At 38.5% G+C, this 14,197-nt stretch overlaps 1 protein-coding gene across 1 annotated transcript in view; it reads right to left on the reverse strand.

Annotated features, from left to right (window-relative positions):
* THOC1 (THO complex 1) overlaps positions 1 to 14,197 on the reverse strand; it is a 53,289-nt gene that overhangs the window by 704 nt on the left and 38,388 nt on the right. The window contains exons 12-20 of the mRNA XM_032859800.1: positions 12,345 to 12,445; positions 10,868 to 10,934; positions 10,619 to 10,669; positions 10,458 to 10,528; positions 9,948 to 10,043; positions 9,316 to 9,381; positions 4,168 to 4,251; positions 1,039 to 1,186; positions 212 to 287 (exon numbers count right to left, since the gene is read on the reverse strand). Coding sequence (XP_032715691.1) covers positions 212 to 287; positions 1,039 to 1,186; positions 4,168 to 4,251; positions 9,316 to 9,381; positions 9,948 to 10,043; positions 10,458 to 10,528; positions 10,619 to 10,669; positions 10,868 to 10,934; positions 12,345 to 12,445 — 760 coding nt within the window. The remainder of the gene's footprint in view (positions 1 to 211; positions 288 to 1,038; positions 1,187 to 4,167; positions 4,252 to 9,315; positions 9,382 to 9,947; positions 10,044 to 10,457; positions 10,529 to 10,618; positions 10,670 to 10,867; positions 10,935 to 12,344; positions 12,446 to 14,197) is intronic.

Raw genomic sequence — 14,197 nt, forward strand, 5'->3', positions numbered from 1 at the left:
AATGTAAATACTGCCCTTCCCATCACTTCTAAATTTTATTGCATAAAGTGTAATATTTTAGAAGTTGTCAAGCTATGTTTAAAATTCCTCATATAAGAAACAGCTGAGATAAATGGTAGAAGTTGAGAAGTAGATCAAATAACGTACCTCTCAACAAAGAACCCCAATCTTTTCCAATTTTGTAAAATAGCCAAGAAAATTCAATTCTTACTTTCATTTTCCTTCAGTAAAGCATCATTATCTTCCTCATCTTCATCCTCACCTGTTTTTATTTCTTCAGAAGGAGGCTAAAATGAGGAAGAAGAAAGTTTAAAAGAATGCCAACTTGTAAAATAACTGGGGATACTACTGGTTTAGACATGAGTGGCTGAAGATTCCACATACAGGGCCCAGAACTTTATCCTTGAGCATGTTACATGTGAAATTCTGGTAAGGATCACGAATGTGGGATGGTGTTAACCTGGAGAAGGAGTGGATAGGAAAGACTCCTCTTCCCCCACACCTGGGAAAAAGGGAGCCACTAAGGAGTATGGGAAGATCAAAGATGATTTGCAAACATCCAGTGTACAGTAATAATGGACTAGAGAAAACTAGGGAAGCAACCAGGTCCTTAAAAATTATCAAGGAATTTTGCAGGATAGTTTTACCATATTGTAGTAATGCAATGAGAAAATTGTATTGGAAAAGAGAACAGAGTAGAAAGGTCAAGGTGCCTACTGCTACCCATAATAGATCCTGTTTGATAAAGACAACACACTGGCAGACAGGAGAAATTCACATCTGAGTTTACAGGTGAGATAACTGTTTAACCAAAATACTGTGAGCTTTAAAATTAAATTACATGCTTTATAAAAAATTTATCAATTTATGTACTTCCTATAAATGTACACCGAAATGCATTTTTCCTTATTCTTAAATATGAAGGTTTGCAGGTGATTTTTTTTTTCCATACGATGAACTGTAAATTCAGCTTCTTAGCAATAGTACTTTTAAGTAAGATAACTAAAGACTATGAAAACGCGGATGGATATTACTTACTGGTAATTCCTTTGCTAGCTTTATTACCATGTTTTCGAGATACTCTGGCAAACTTTTAAATTGCTGGTTGGTAGGCTGGAAGAAGTGAGGGCTTCTCCGTGCTAATAGTCTCAGGGCTCTCCAACCATAATTTGAATTGTTCACAGCCCTAGGAAAAGAAATGTCAGTCTTGTAATTTATGGTTTCTTTTATTTCTATATGCCTTCCAGTTAGAATATAGAATGTCACACAGTAAATTAGGTTAAGTAGCTAAAGGCACCATTCTCTTTATTCTGATCTTATTCCTAAAGAACCTTGAAGGGTACAGTACACTTAAAAATGAACACTAGAAATCAGAATCTGATGAGGCAGGTTCTTATGCAGCAAACACATCTGAAAAGTTTATATACATTTTACTTAATATAAAAAGCTGGTATGCATATAGTAATGAGGTTCTGTGTGCAGGACAGTTATCATCTACCTCTTCGGAAAAAATAGGTTTACTATATTCGGAAAAAATAGGTTTACTATATTCAGTGAGTTGATATACTGCAATGCCATCTGCAGGTGTGAATTTCAGAGTATTTTATAAGTTCAACATTGACTTCTGACCATATTCAATATGTCATTTTCCGTTTATATAAACATCTCATTTTAATTTGCTTATTAATACCAAACTCAATGAATAAAAATGGTTCCAAAACAAAAAGGGGGAAACATGAATGGCCACCCCAGTGAACAGTGATGACAGAGTCCACGAACTGTTCCCGAATGAAGCACAGCAGCAGGTGCCGCACAGGGAGAACGGAAACCTCACAAATGCTAAAAATAATGTTCCAGAACCAGCCACGCTGCAGAAGAATCCAGAGCACAAATTGTGAAGATCCCCCTAAGTTCTTAAGGGTAGCAACCTGGTTTATTTAGTCCTCTCTTACAAATGAGCGTCTAATTTTAACAAGTGCTAAACTTGCAAAACTACTCTTACACTGTGGTCTTGCCAACTTAATGTCATGGTATAAGGCTTTGCCTGATCAGTTAACCAGCCTATCTCTCTGACAACTTTCCATTTAAGCAGTTTCAGTCTTTTTAAGCACTTTCAAAATTCCCCACCAGTTATACATACAAACTTTCTTACACTTTAGGAATGCATAACACTCAGGTTCTGAAAACAAGGTTTGTGGAGAACTATCTAACCTTCATTCACTCAACAACACTCAGACTTTATGGGTACCCTGAACACTTGAGACACTATAATCTTGCAGTCAGAAGCAGGGCCTTGAGGCCAGAGTGATTTCCTGGCTCTGGCATTTACTAGATGAGAACTTCAACACATGATTCACTCTCTGCCTCACTTTGTTTAACTGTAAAATGGAGATACGGGCAGTTTCTACCATACAGGTAAATATGGTAAGTGCTCAGGGAGTCGCTGACAGACCGTGAATGTGTAAATGTACTGGCAAGTGTCACTGGTATTGATAAACACAAGGTATAAGAATTTCACACAGTGGTAAGGATGAGAACATAAGAAATGAAAATTTCAGGTAAGGAGGAGCTTCTGGGCCAGGGAAAACTGCCTAAGGGCAGAGGAGAGATGAAGTGAGCCCATACCACAGGAACAGCCTGGGCAGAAGTTTCAAGTAAACATAATAGCAAATGCCAAGGTCCGAGTGGAACGACCTTCTTGAGTTGAAGAACAGAAACCTGGCTGGTGTAGCGAGAGCAGAGAGAAAGTGAATAAAGGAAATGTGGCTGGAAGCTGGCAGCAGCCAGACTGAGGTCTTTTAGGCTTCAGTAAGGAGTTTGGGTTTCATCCAGGCAGTCACTGAAACAGTTTAAGCAGGAGACCAGACTTTCTGAGTTTAAAGATCACAATTCTCATGCTGGAGAACTGACCAGAGCATCCTTCATTAAGAGATCATAGTAACTAACTCGTAACTAGTCACAAGGTCACGCTAGTCACAGCACTCTATTTACTGTGTGCTAACTACATGTCCTGTGTGGTTCAAAGTGAATCATCTTATTTAATCCTCAGAATAACCCCATGAAATGGGTATTATTACTATGTAGCAATGAGAAAACAAGCAGAAAGGGATTACGGTTGCCCTAGTAGTCTAGCCAGTGAGTGACAGAAGTGTCCTGGATTAGAACCCAGGCAATCTGACAAAGCCCTTGCCCTTAAAATAGGACACCACAATGCCTATTTAAAACCATGGGGCTGGGGAACCTGGGTGGTTCAATCAGTTAAGCATCTGCCTTTGGCTAAGGTCATGATCCCAGCTCAGCAGGGAGCCTGCTTCTTTCTCTCTGCTTGTGCTCATTCTCTCAAATAAAGAAAAGAAATAGCCATGGGGCTGGGGTACATGGGTAGCTCAGTTAGTTGAGTGCCCAGCTCTTGGTTTCTGTTCAGGTCATGATCTCAGGGTTGTGAGATCAAGCCCCACGTAGGGCTCCACCCTCACCATGGAGTCTGCTTGAGAGTCTCTCCCTTTGCCCCTCCCCTTGCTTGTACACTCTCTAAGTAAATAAATAAAAATCTTAAAAAAAAAAAATCTTTAAAAACGGTTGTGTGGTGTTGCCTAGATTAGATGAAAAACCTGAGACTGAGCCCTAAGGTTACTCCAAAATCTGGGAGTTAGGCAGAGTGGAAGGGGAGCCAGCGGAGACGCAGTGAGGCAGGAGTGTAGTTTAATGGGTGTAACGAGAATACATTATGGAAGGAGAGAAAAGTGGGAAATGCTGGGAGGTTGGAAAAAAGATGCTATGACCTTGACAACTGCTACTTCAGTGGAGGGACAGGGAGACTACCCAGTGGCAGTGAGCTGACAAGGGAATGGGAGGTGAGGAAATGAAGGCAATGGTTATCAACATGTTTCAGGAGGCACTGACTGGAAGTGGAAAAGAGGATCATTAGAGGGAAGGTGGAGGCCCAAGGGGATTGTTCTTAATTTTCAAAACAAGTGTGATTCTGTCATGCTGGTCAGTGGGCATGGCCACTGAAATCAGGAATGTGTACCTACGTGAACCTGGTACGTAAATTCACCTAAGAGGAAAAGTACTAACCTGTCAATGGTCTCCCTTGATTAGTGTTCTAATGTACACAATTCCTAAAAAAATATTGTAGAATGTTAGCTCATAATAAATACTACTTACTTGTATTCATTTTCAACCATGTTCTCAGGGTCTGCCTGTTCAATGGCTTCTTCAAAAAATTCCTCCAAAGTTGGCATGTATTCCCTGAGTGTTAAAAAAACAACTAGTGAGGATCATATGTGTTTGTTCTTAATAATAAATACTCCTAAAATAATGGCAATGAAAGATTCTAATATTACCCACACTTGAGTTAGTTACATTACTTAGGAACTCCGATTTTTAAGGAGGTAAATGACTCAGAACGGAACTTCTCAAAGAGGACAATAGTCAGTGTGGTCCTGCATCATGTCATATACTATACTCCATGTAATGTCTCACCAACAGTCACTGGGCTCTATCCTATAATATTACTTGGTCACAGGGGCAGCTGGGGCTTTCAAAGCATTTGAATTTCCCCAGCAAGGAGAAAAATGTCACATCCAGTGTCCGTATTCAAGCACTTTTTTTTCTTTAAGCCAGAATTAATAAAAACTACACTAACACCCAGGCCACACTGAGATTTATTTAACTGTGAGCTTATTTTAGGTTATTCCCATGATAGCATGGTTGGTTTTTAATTGCATCTTTCCGGAATTTGGTTTTAGAAATAAGATTTTGATAGTCAAGCAAATAAGACCCAAGGGTCTGATTATAAGACATCTTTGACTAAAAACTAGAAAAATGGGCTCTGTAAGGAAAGCTCAAGCACCCAATCTTAGAACTTTCATTATAATAACACACTCTCTAATTGGTAAACATTAAGAGGGCTGGAAGGTTTCTCTGGAGTTTACCACCACTCTTATGTATCACACTAGACAAAGCAAGGTGACACTAAAATCCCAACCAGTGTGAACTGTGTGGGTCCACTTATTTGTGGATTTTTAAAAAATAAATACAGTACTCTAAATGTATTTTTTCGTCCTTAATATTTTAGTATTTTTTTTCTCCAGCTTCCCTTACTGTAAGAATGCAGTATATAATACATATAACATACAAAATGTATTCATACTTTGTATATCAATATATCATGTGTATATGTTACGAGTAAGGTTTCCAATCAACAGTAGGCTACTGAAGTTTTGGGGGAATCAAAAGTTATGCATTTTTTACTATGTGGGGGTTGGCACCCTAACCCCTGTTTGAGGGTCAACTATACCACGAGCAATCAAGACTAAAAACAGAACGAACCTCCCAGGCACTGCCATATATATGTTTGTGTTTTACAAATACAAATATATAAAAATAACTACAAATATATATATACAATTAAAATATATACAAATAAAAATGTATACAAATAAAAAAATCTACCAGTATTTATGTAGTGTTTTATAAACATTACAAATACAACTCCCCTCTCTGATCTCATTCTCTTTCCCCAGAGGTGGCCACACTTCAGAATCTGATATTTATCACTTAGTATTTTTGTGTTTTTTTTTTTTAAATTGAGTGTATACTGTTTTGAAGCTTTTCAAACTTCTAGCCCTGATTTTTCTGAAGCATGTCTATCTGATGCAATAGTCCTCAACCTCATTCTGATGCCTGATGTACAGCAGTCCCCTACACAAACATATCACACATTATCCATTCTCCCTTTGATATTGAGGTGGTTCCCCCATTTTTGCTATGACATTGCTAAATGAACATTCTGATACCAGTCTCATTTGTGCAGGTGAACTAGTTTCTTTAGACACTATGGTCTTCAAACTTCCCCTACAACCCACAGTAAGGAATTAACTTCATATTACAACCCAAAACACACACATAAATGCAAATATGTGTATCATAATATGTAAGTAAAACTAATGTTTCACAAAAATGCATTTTCTGTTTCACTAAAAAGAATGTCAGTAGCAACTAATAAACTGACTTCACAAATCAGCAATTCTCAACCTGTAGTTTTAAAAGAACTACTTTAAGATCAACCAACCCAGGAGTGGAATTGTCAGGATGTATGGTATGCGCATCTTTAATTTCTAGTTACTGCCAAATTGTTTTCCAAAGTGGCAGTACCAATTTAGGCTCCCACCAGCATCACTGGAAATGATTCTTTTTATTTTTTAAAAGAATTTATTTATTTCTTTGGCAGAGAGAGATCACAAGTAGGCAGAGAGGCAGGCAGAGAGAGAGGGGGAAGCAGGCTCCCCACCGAGCAGAGCATCCGATGTGGGGTTCAATCCCAGGATCCCAGGATTATGACCTGAGCCAAAGGCAAACGCTTTACCGACTGAGCCATCTAGGCGCCCCATATGATTTATTTGATTCTGGCGTTAATTAGAAGTATCTGAAAGCTTTTAAAATACATTTTGTTACTCACGTATAATTTAAACGCATTTCTGGGAGTGCCTAGGTGGCTCAGTTAAGCGTCTGCCTTTGGCTTAGGTCATGATCCCAGGGTCCTGGATTGAGCGCTGCATCGGGCTCCCTGCTCAGGGGGAAGCCTGCTTCTCCCTCTCCCACTCCCCCTGCTTGTGTTCTCTCTCTTGCTGTCAAATAAATAAAATCATTTAAAAAAAAAATGCATTTCTGTTTTCTGTAAGACTGAAGTCTGTTAATCATCTTGTTAAATCCTAAGTTTTTTTGAGCAAACTTACTAAATACTGAAAGTACTGAGTGTCAAAATTCTAGTAAAACATTTTGCAGAAGTGTCAAAATGAAGTGTCAGGATGATGGATTGGTTAATTTCTCATTCTAATTCTGTCAGTTTCTTGAAACTATATTTTTTAGAAACAAGGCTTAGAATATTTATTTCTGATGCATTTTTCTTGTATCTTTCTGCATTGATTGTATTTTTAATAATGCTTTCTGCCTTTAAGACTCTTCTGTCTGATATCAATATAACTATTCTTCCTATATCACTTTTTTTTTTTTTTTTAGTTTCAGCCTTTCCATATCCTTAAGGTGTTTCTTATAAATAACATACAGATGGGCTTCTTTTTTTTTTAAAGATTTTATTTATTTGAGAGAGAGAGAGAGCATGAGCAAGGAGGTCAGAGAGAGAAGCAGACTCTAGATGGGCTTTTAAAATAGAATACCAACTTCTTTGAACTAGAAAGTCCATTTTCCTTTATTGTTGTACCTGAATTTCTTTTAACTATATTGTTTTATGCCTAAGTTCCATCACTTGTTTCTTATGTGCGCCTTTCTCCTTGCCTATTTTTATTTGATTGCTTGAGTTTTCTTACTTCCTTTTGTTCTCATCTGAAAGTTATATATTCTATTTCTTTTACATACTTAGCAAGCATGCTTAATAGAAGTTGAGTTATTCATTATCTCTATCTTCATATGTAACATTCTTTAATTCTGATCATTCCTTGTATCATGTTACTTTTATCAAATATTTAGTTCTACCTTTTAAAATAAACCTCAACTAGGAATTATTACTGCCTTTATACAGCAAGTTCTTGATGAGATTTATTCATGTTTACCAATGTCTTTGAACAGCAATGCTTCTTGCAATTTACTCAGTGTTTTCCTGGGTCAATTTCTTTGACAGCTTTTTTATTAAGAACTGTTGATAACGGGGTGCCTGGGTGGCTCAGTGGGTTAAAGCCTCTGCCTTTGGCTCAGGTCATGATACCAGGGTTCTGGGATGGAGCCCCGCTTCGGGCTCTCTGCTCGGCAGGGAGCCTGCTTCCCTTCCTCTCTCTCTCTGCCTGCCTTTCTGCCTACTTGTGATCTCTGTCTATCAAATAAATTAAAAAAAAAAAAAGTCTTAAAAAAAAAAAAAAAGAACTGTTGATAACAAATTCTTATGGTTTTAATCTGAAAGTAACTTTATGTCTTAATCACTCCTGATTGATCCACTGTTTAACTTGTTATAGAAATTTGGGTTGATACTTTAATACTGTGAAGGTGTCATTCCAATTTTCTGGTTTCTTTTATTCTTAAAGTCAGCTGTCAGTCTAATTTTGCTTTTTTACAGGTAGTCTGCTTTTTCTCTCTGGTGACTTTACAACAAAGTGTAGAGATAATGGATTTATTCTGTTTATCCTGCTTAAAACCTGTATTTCTTGAACCTAAGAATTTAGGCCCATTTCCAGTTCTGAAGAATTCTCAGTCATTATCTTGTTACTGTCTCTCACTTTATTTCCTCATTCTGTTGTTCTTGATCTCACTCTTTCATATTTTCTAACTCTTGATCCCTTTTACTGCCTTCCTGGTGATTTCTTATTCATTAATTCCTATTTCCACCTGTGTCTAGTCTAATATTTAACATGCCTATTAAATCTTAAAATTTCAATGACTATTATTTTTTTATTGCTAGAATTATTGTTTTTTTCAAATTTATTTGCTCCTGAGAGTGTCCTGTTCCTTTTTAAGTTTCAATTCCTTCTTTTATATCTTTAACTATCTTAAACACACTTATTTTAATCTGTATTTACCGGATGGTTTCATTATCTGAAGTGGTTGTCTAACTTCTGTTGTTTTGTTTGTTCTACCTGCTGATTCTTTCTCATGGTACATTGTTTTCTTGAATGTTTTAAGTTCAGATGCTTGAGTATCTTCAGACTTTTATCTGTAGGATCCTTGCGTGGCTTAGGTTGAAGGCATGACCTCCAGAAAGCTTTGTAACATCAGACTGAGACATCTGAATTCACCCCCTCAGCTAGGGCGTTCCTTTATATGGCCGGCGGTATAAATTCAAACTGGAGGACTGCATGACAGCAGACCTGTGGTTATTGTTTCTCCAGGTGGACTGTTTTTCTTTTCACCCACACCCCAGTTAGAAATGGACAAGCTTATTTCCTGGCCCAGTGAGCACGTCCCTCCTCCCCAGTCTGCTCTTTTATGTTTAGTGCAGTGCTTCAAGGGCCTCAGCTTTATTCAAAGGAAACTCAGTAACAACTCTGCAGGCCAAAGGCCCTACCTTCTGTCCTTCATGGCTCTTAAAACCCAAGCTCCCTGGCTCCCCAAAGTGGGATGCATCTGCAAGCTTTCCAGCTAGAAACACCCATATTGGCTCATACTTTGGTTTTTGGTTCCCTAACCCTCTTCTTTTGTGAATTTGTATTTTCCTGTGTTTTCTAAAGGTATTTTATCCACACTTCTAGGTGTTTCATGGTGGGAAGCCATACTCTGCTATGCTAAAATCAACCATAACAAATTAATTTCATTCACTTAACATTTGAGAAAAGCAGTACCTCATGTGAAACATTTTAAACTTGCCTTGTCTCTGATTTGCAAGCTTCCATATTATCAGGACAGAGATTCCAAAGCCTTGTTAACTCCTCACTACAAAACAGACACATAAATACATTTTTAATGGACATCATCCTCATATGCCTTAAGGTTGCAAAAATACTTAAACAGTGAATTTTTAGGGGGTGACAGAATGAGTTTTAATTTTCTTCATTAATTTTTGGTATTTGGCAAACTTTCTACATATGCTTGTATTTAATGATAACAATCATTTGTTCTAAAAATATTCAAGCAGAATATAAAGCAATGAATAATTAACTGGAAGGTAACAGAAATCGAAGGATCATGGTACCTTGCAGCAACCGGAAGTGAGCTGGATCAATCTAATAGCAATTATACTGTCTGTGACAGGGAAAAACAGAATAGTCCAGAGCCATGGATTTGGGAAGCAGGAGACAAAATGGAAGCTTATCTATCTATGTGAATCCATGTAAAGGGCCCTTGAGATTGAGAGCATGCGGTCTGCTTTAGTCATCAAAGTATGTACCAAACACACAAAAAAAGTGAAAAACACAGAAACTGGGGAGGTCTTACACTAACATCTTTAAAAAAAAAAAAAAAAAGAATACCATCCTACATATGGAGAAAGGTAAACCTACTTTCCCATCAGAATCTTTTTGTTAGGTCCTTTCCCTAGGAAGTCCTCTGGTGCTGTTCTCTTGCGAGCTACTCTTGTTGGCTTGGTGTCTGACGTTCTGTGGTGAATAAAAAACACTGGAATTATAAATGGATAGCACACATAAAAAGTTTTTAATGTAAAAGAAAATTCAATTATTGTTTTCTTCCCATAAAAACATAAACGTTTTCTATTACTATAGAACACTCATCAGAAGAGAAAAATGCCACATCCAGGGACAAATTACAAGGAGTGGGTATATACCATTTTTTCCCAATAATAATAGATTAATCTGTTCTGGAAACTTAAGGACAAGAAATCTGAGGTGAAAGACTCAACTAGAAGTAAAAACGGTTGTATTCTTACAGAGTTAAACCTATACTTTTTAATATGAAATACATACATACATCTGTACATGATGTAAAATAATCACGTCAAACTGTATTTTGAAATGTCTTTCTTCTCATGGTGCTTGAGATGAGTATATATTTACCTTTCTTTCACAAAACTTGGGCAGCCTTCATTTTTCCATGAGTTCCAGTTTTCTTCAGTATTTAATATATGCTGGGAAAAACACGGAAATTAATTTGTGTAATGAAGGCCTTTGAAATTCTATTTGGTGCTAAGAAGACTATGTAAATATAAAACACATACCTCTACCATCTTTGAAAATCTTTCTCCATCGGGGGGGTTTTCAGATAGTAGCTGTGATTAGAAAGAATATACTAAGCTTTCAACAACTTTCTGCATCATAGGAGTGGTTTGCAGGCAGAGGACCAAGAAGTGTTTGTGGTCTTGTACCTGAGCTTAACTTTATCCTTATTTTCCTATTTGGGGCTGAAACAAAGAAAATTCTAAATTTCCATTTTGTTCAATCATGGGTTTGTTGCATGTTGAACTTACTTGATACACTGATTTTGTAGTATCTTCAATCCAGAGTGATTGCTCATCAGTTAAAACATAGTTTGAACTAGGGAACAAAGCAACAAAAGTGGGCTTGAGTTACAGCAATGTATATTCAATTGTAAGGCTTATATACGGTCTTATAAAAACCCAAGGCATATAATAGGTAAGTTAACCAAAAGTGTCAAATAGTGTCCAAAATTACCAAGATAAGAACAATCACAAATGAGAGGATTATAAGAGAAAATGCTTGCGTTTCATTTAAGATGGTTAGAATTTAAGACACAAAGGTGTATGAAGGAGGATGACACTCAATCAGTCTGATTAACTATGAACAGAGCAATGAGTGTTTCCTAAAATAAGAAATTTAACGTGGAATGAAAACCTCAGAGAGAATAATAACATATTCCTCTCCCTGTTGTACATTCAGTACATTGCTCCAAAAGGCAATCAAAATACAAGAATAGAAAACCTTAGAGAAAGCTGAAGGCAGACCCAAAGTGTTAATGGGTGCCATTACTCCAGCTTTCACTAGCACCGAATGCTTTATAGCCAGGCAGTAAACAGTGACGGACTACTGTGCCAGAATGAGCACTTTAGATGCGTTATTCATCTAATTCTCAGAATGAGGATGTATGCTTATTAAACAGAGACCATACAGATAAAGCTTGAATTCAAACCTAGGTCTGGCTCCAAAGTCCCTCCTCCTCCTGCCCTGCTATATTGAAACTCAACAACAGAAGGATAAGAAATAACATTTTGAGTACTTGCTATGTGTCATCTTAAAATCACAAGTCTGAAAGCTGAATTGCACCCAGTGTGTCATGAAAGTGGGACTCAAAGCTAGCAGGTAGTAAAGGCATGTTTTTCACACAACTAAAAATGCAACATTGCTCTGCAAACTTAAAAACGCCATCAAGTAATGATGAACTCGACTTCAGTTATGGGTAGGTTGAGAGGCAGTGGCTGTGCTGCAGGTGGAGGTACTCAGGAAGCCGAGGAGCTGATTAGGGTTTCTAAAACCCCAAAGAAACTGGAACTCCTCTGTCTTCAAAGATTTACTTCACTTTTTTTGAGTTCTAATGTCCTAGACCGTTTCACACCTCATGAAAGTATTACAGGCTTAGTCTTCCCATCAGGTTTGGAGATGCCTGAGTGAGGTGAGAGGTGAATGGTGGAAGTTGGAACAGAGATGCACCCACACAGCTGAGGACCCCAGCAACCTCAGTGCTCAGCAGGACTGACTGCCACTGACAGCAGATCTAGTCAACACCTTTCTCTGAAACAACTATCCTAACATCCAGAATCTCTAAGAAAAGCCTCTGATTATCCAGAGTTGCTGCAAAAGGAAGGTTTCAGGGATGTGACCCTCACGCATTAAATGTGTCTGATACATAAGAAAAATATATCAGTATGTGAGTCCTCTTTTAGAGAGGGCTGTTTAGAAATCATTTACTACCCACCCATATGAACTTACCTTTTGAATTTGACCTGCCCCTTGAGATACTGGAATAAAATGAGATATTGCAACAGGATGTGTCGACGAAAGTTACTGTCACTCAGTTGTAAATCCATCAACTAGTTGAAAAACAGGCACACAAACACAAAACACATTAAATTCAAGTTTTGTGTAAAGGTATAGGTTATGCTATTGTAGAAATGAAAGATTTTAATTAAAAAAACATTCGCTGAGGGCTCACTGACTATGAGGTATTACCGCACATGCCCTAAGACAGAGGAACAAAGGCTTCAGAGTTTTAGGCATTTTATGCCATGAGATATTTATGTTGGTAGATAGCACTATTACATCTGTGGTCCCGAAGTCAAGATAAAGCAGAGCAGAAACAGACATAGGTCAAAGCATGGCTGCCACTTGCTCATACATAAAGAAACGATGGCTAGAGAGCGGTATACAGATAACACCAAGGGATGCTCACTTTTGTAGCCCTACGAAGTGCCTGCAACAGAGCCAGCTGGTGCATGGTAATAAACAAGGAATTACAAGTGAAAAATCATCTGTGAGTTAAGTGGGCTATTTACTTATATTTTAGGGAAAACTGTATCATATTTGTATTATCACAGACTCGGCATCAGAAAGGACTTGAAGGTCCCTTATGAGAAAGTTGTTCAACAACCCTGCCCCTAGGTGATCAGTAAGAATGGCTTCCAGCATGAAGGCAGTCAGGCTGATTATGTCCCTAGAGCACTGAGGAACGCTGAAGTCTATTATCCACACAGGTGCCCTGCTTTGCGCCTGGGTGGCTCAGTGGGTTAAGGCCTCTGCCTTTGGCTCGGGTCGTGATCCCAGGGTCCTGGGATCAAGCCCCGCACTGGACTCTCTGCTCAGCAGGGAGCCTGCTTCCTCCTCTCTCTCCCTGCCTGCCTCTCTGACTACTTGTGAGCTCTATCAAATTAAAAAAAAAAAAAAAAAAAAAAAAAAAAGGTGCCCTGCTTTGGCCTTCCCTAGCTACAGCAACAATGGAAAGCTATCTTATTTTAAATGAATGACCAACCCGTAAGACACCTGAAAGCCCTAGGAATGGAATCCAGTTGAAGATCCTAAGTTCCTTTGGCTATGCTTCTATTACCCAACATTCACTAGCCACTCCCACCTTTTCCCCCACATTTCATTCATTCATTCATTCATTCATTTTTTTTTTCAGTGTTCCAAAATTCATTATTTATGCACTACACCCAGCGCTCCCTACAATACGTGCCCTCCATAATACCCACCACCAGGTTCACCCATCCCCCGATCCCCCTCCCCTCCAAAACCCTCAGTTTGTTTCTTAGAGTCCACAGTCTCTCATGGTTTGTCTCCCCCTCCAATTTCCCGCAACTCACTTCTCCTCTCCATCTCCCAATGTCCTCTGTGTTATTCCTTATGCTCCACAAGTTAAGTGAAACCATATGATAGACTCTCTCTGCTTGACTTTCACCTTTTTAAACATCACTGGCCTTCTAGTCTGGTGTGCCTCCCCTTTAGAGATTGACACTTTGATTTTGTTACTTATCAGATTAACTACCTCATCCCAATCTGAATGGCACAACTCCCAGACTTCCTTTCCTGCAACTCCTGGGTGACTTCATCATCCCCACCCAGGCTCTCAAGTTCCTTGACAGTTCCATGGATAGCCATGGCCTCTACTGTGGTCCTACTGCCATGGCCAAAAGCTCAAGCACAGCTGCCCCAGCTCTGAGACCTTGAACTCACAATCCTCTCACTACAGCCTCCTATTCTTAGTCTCCTACTCAGCTATCCCAAGATCTGACTGAGACCTTCAGTCTCCGAACCCTCTATGTCCACCTGTCAGTCCCATTCTGTTTTTA

Source organism: Lontra canadensis, unplaced genomic scaffold (genome assembly GCF_010015895.1).
Source record: "Lontra canadensis isolate GAN:19392208 unplaced genomic scaffold, GSC_riverotter_1.0 scaffold17, whole genome shotgun sequence".
Taxonomy (NCBI): domain Eukaryota; kingdom Metazoa; phylum Chordata; class Mammalia; order Carnivora; family Mustelidae; genus Lontra; species Lontra canadensis.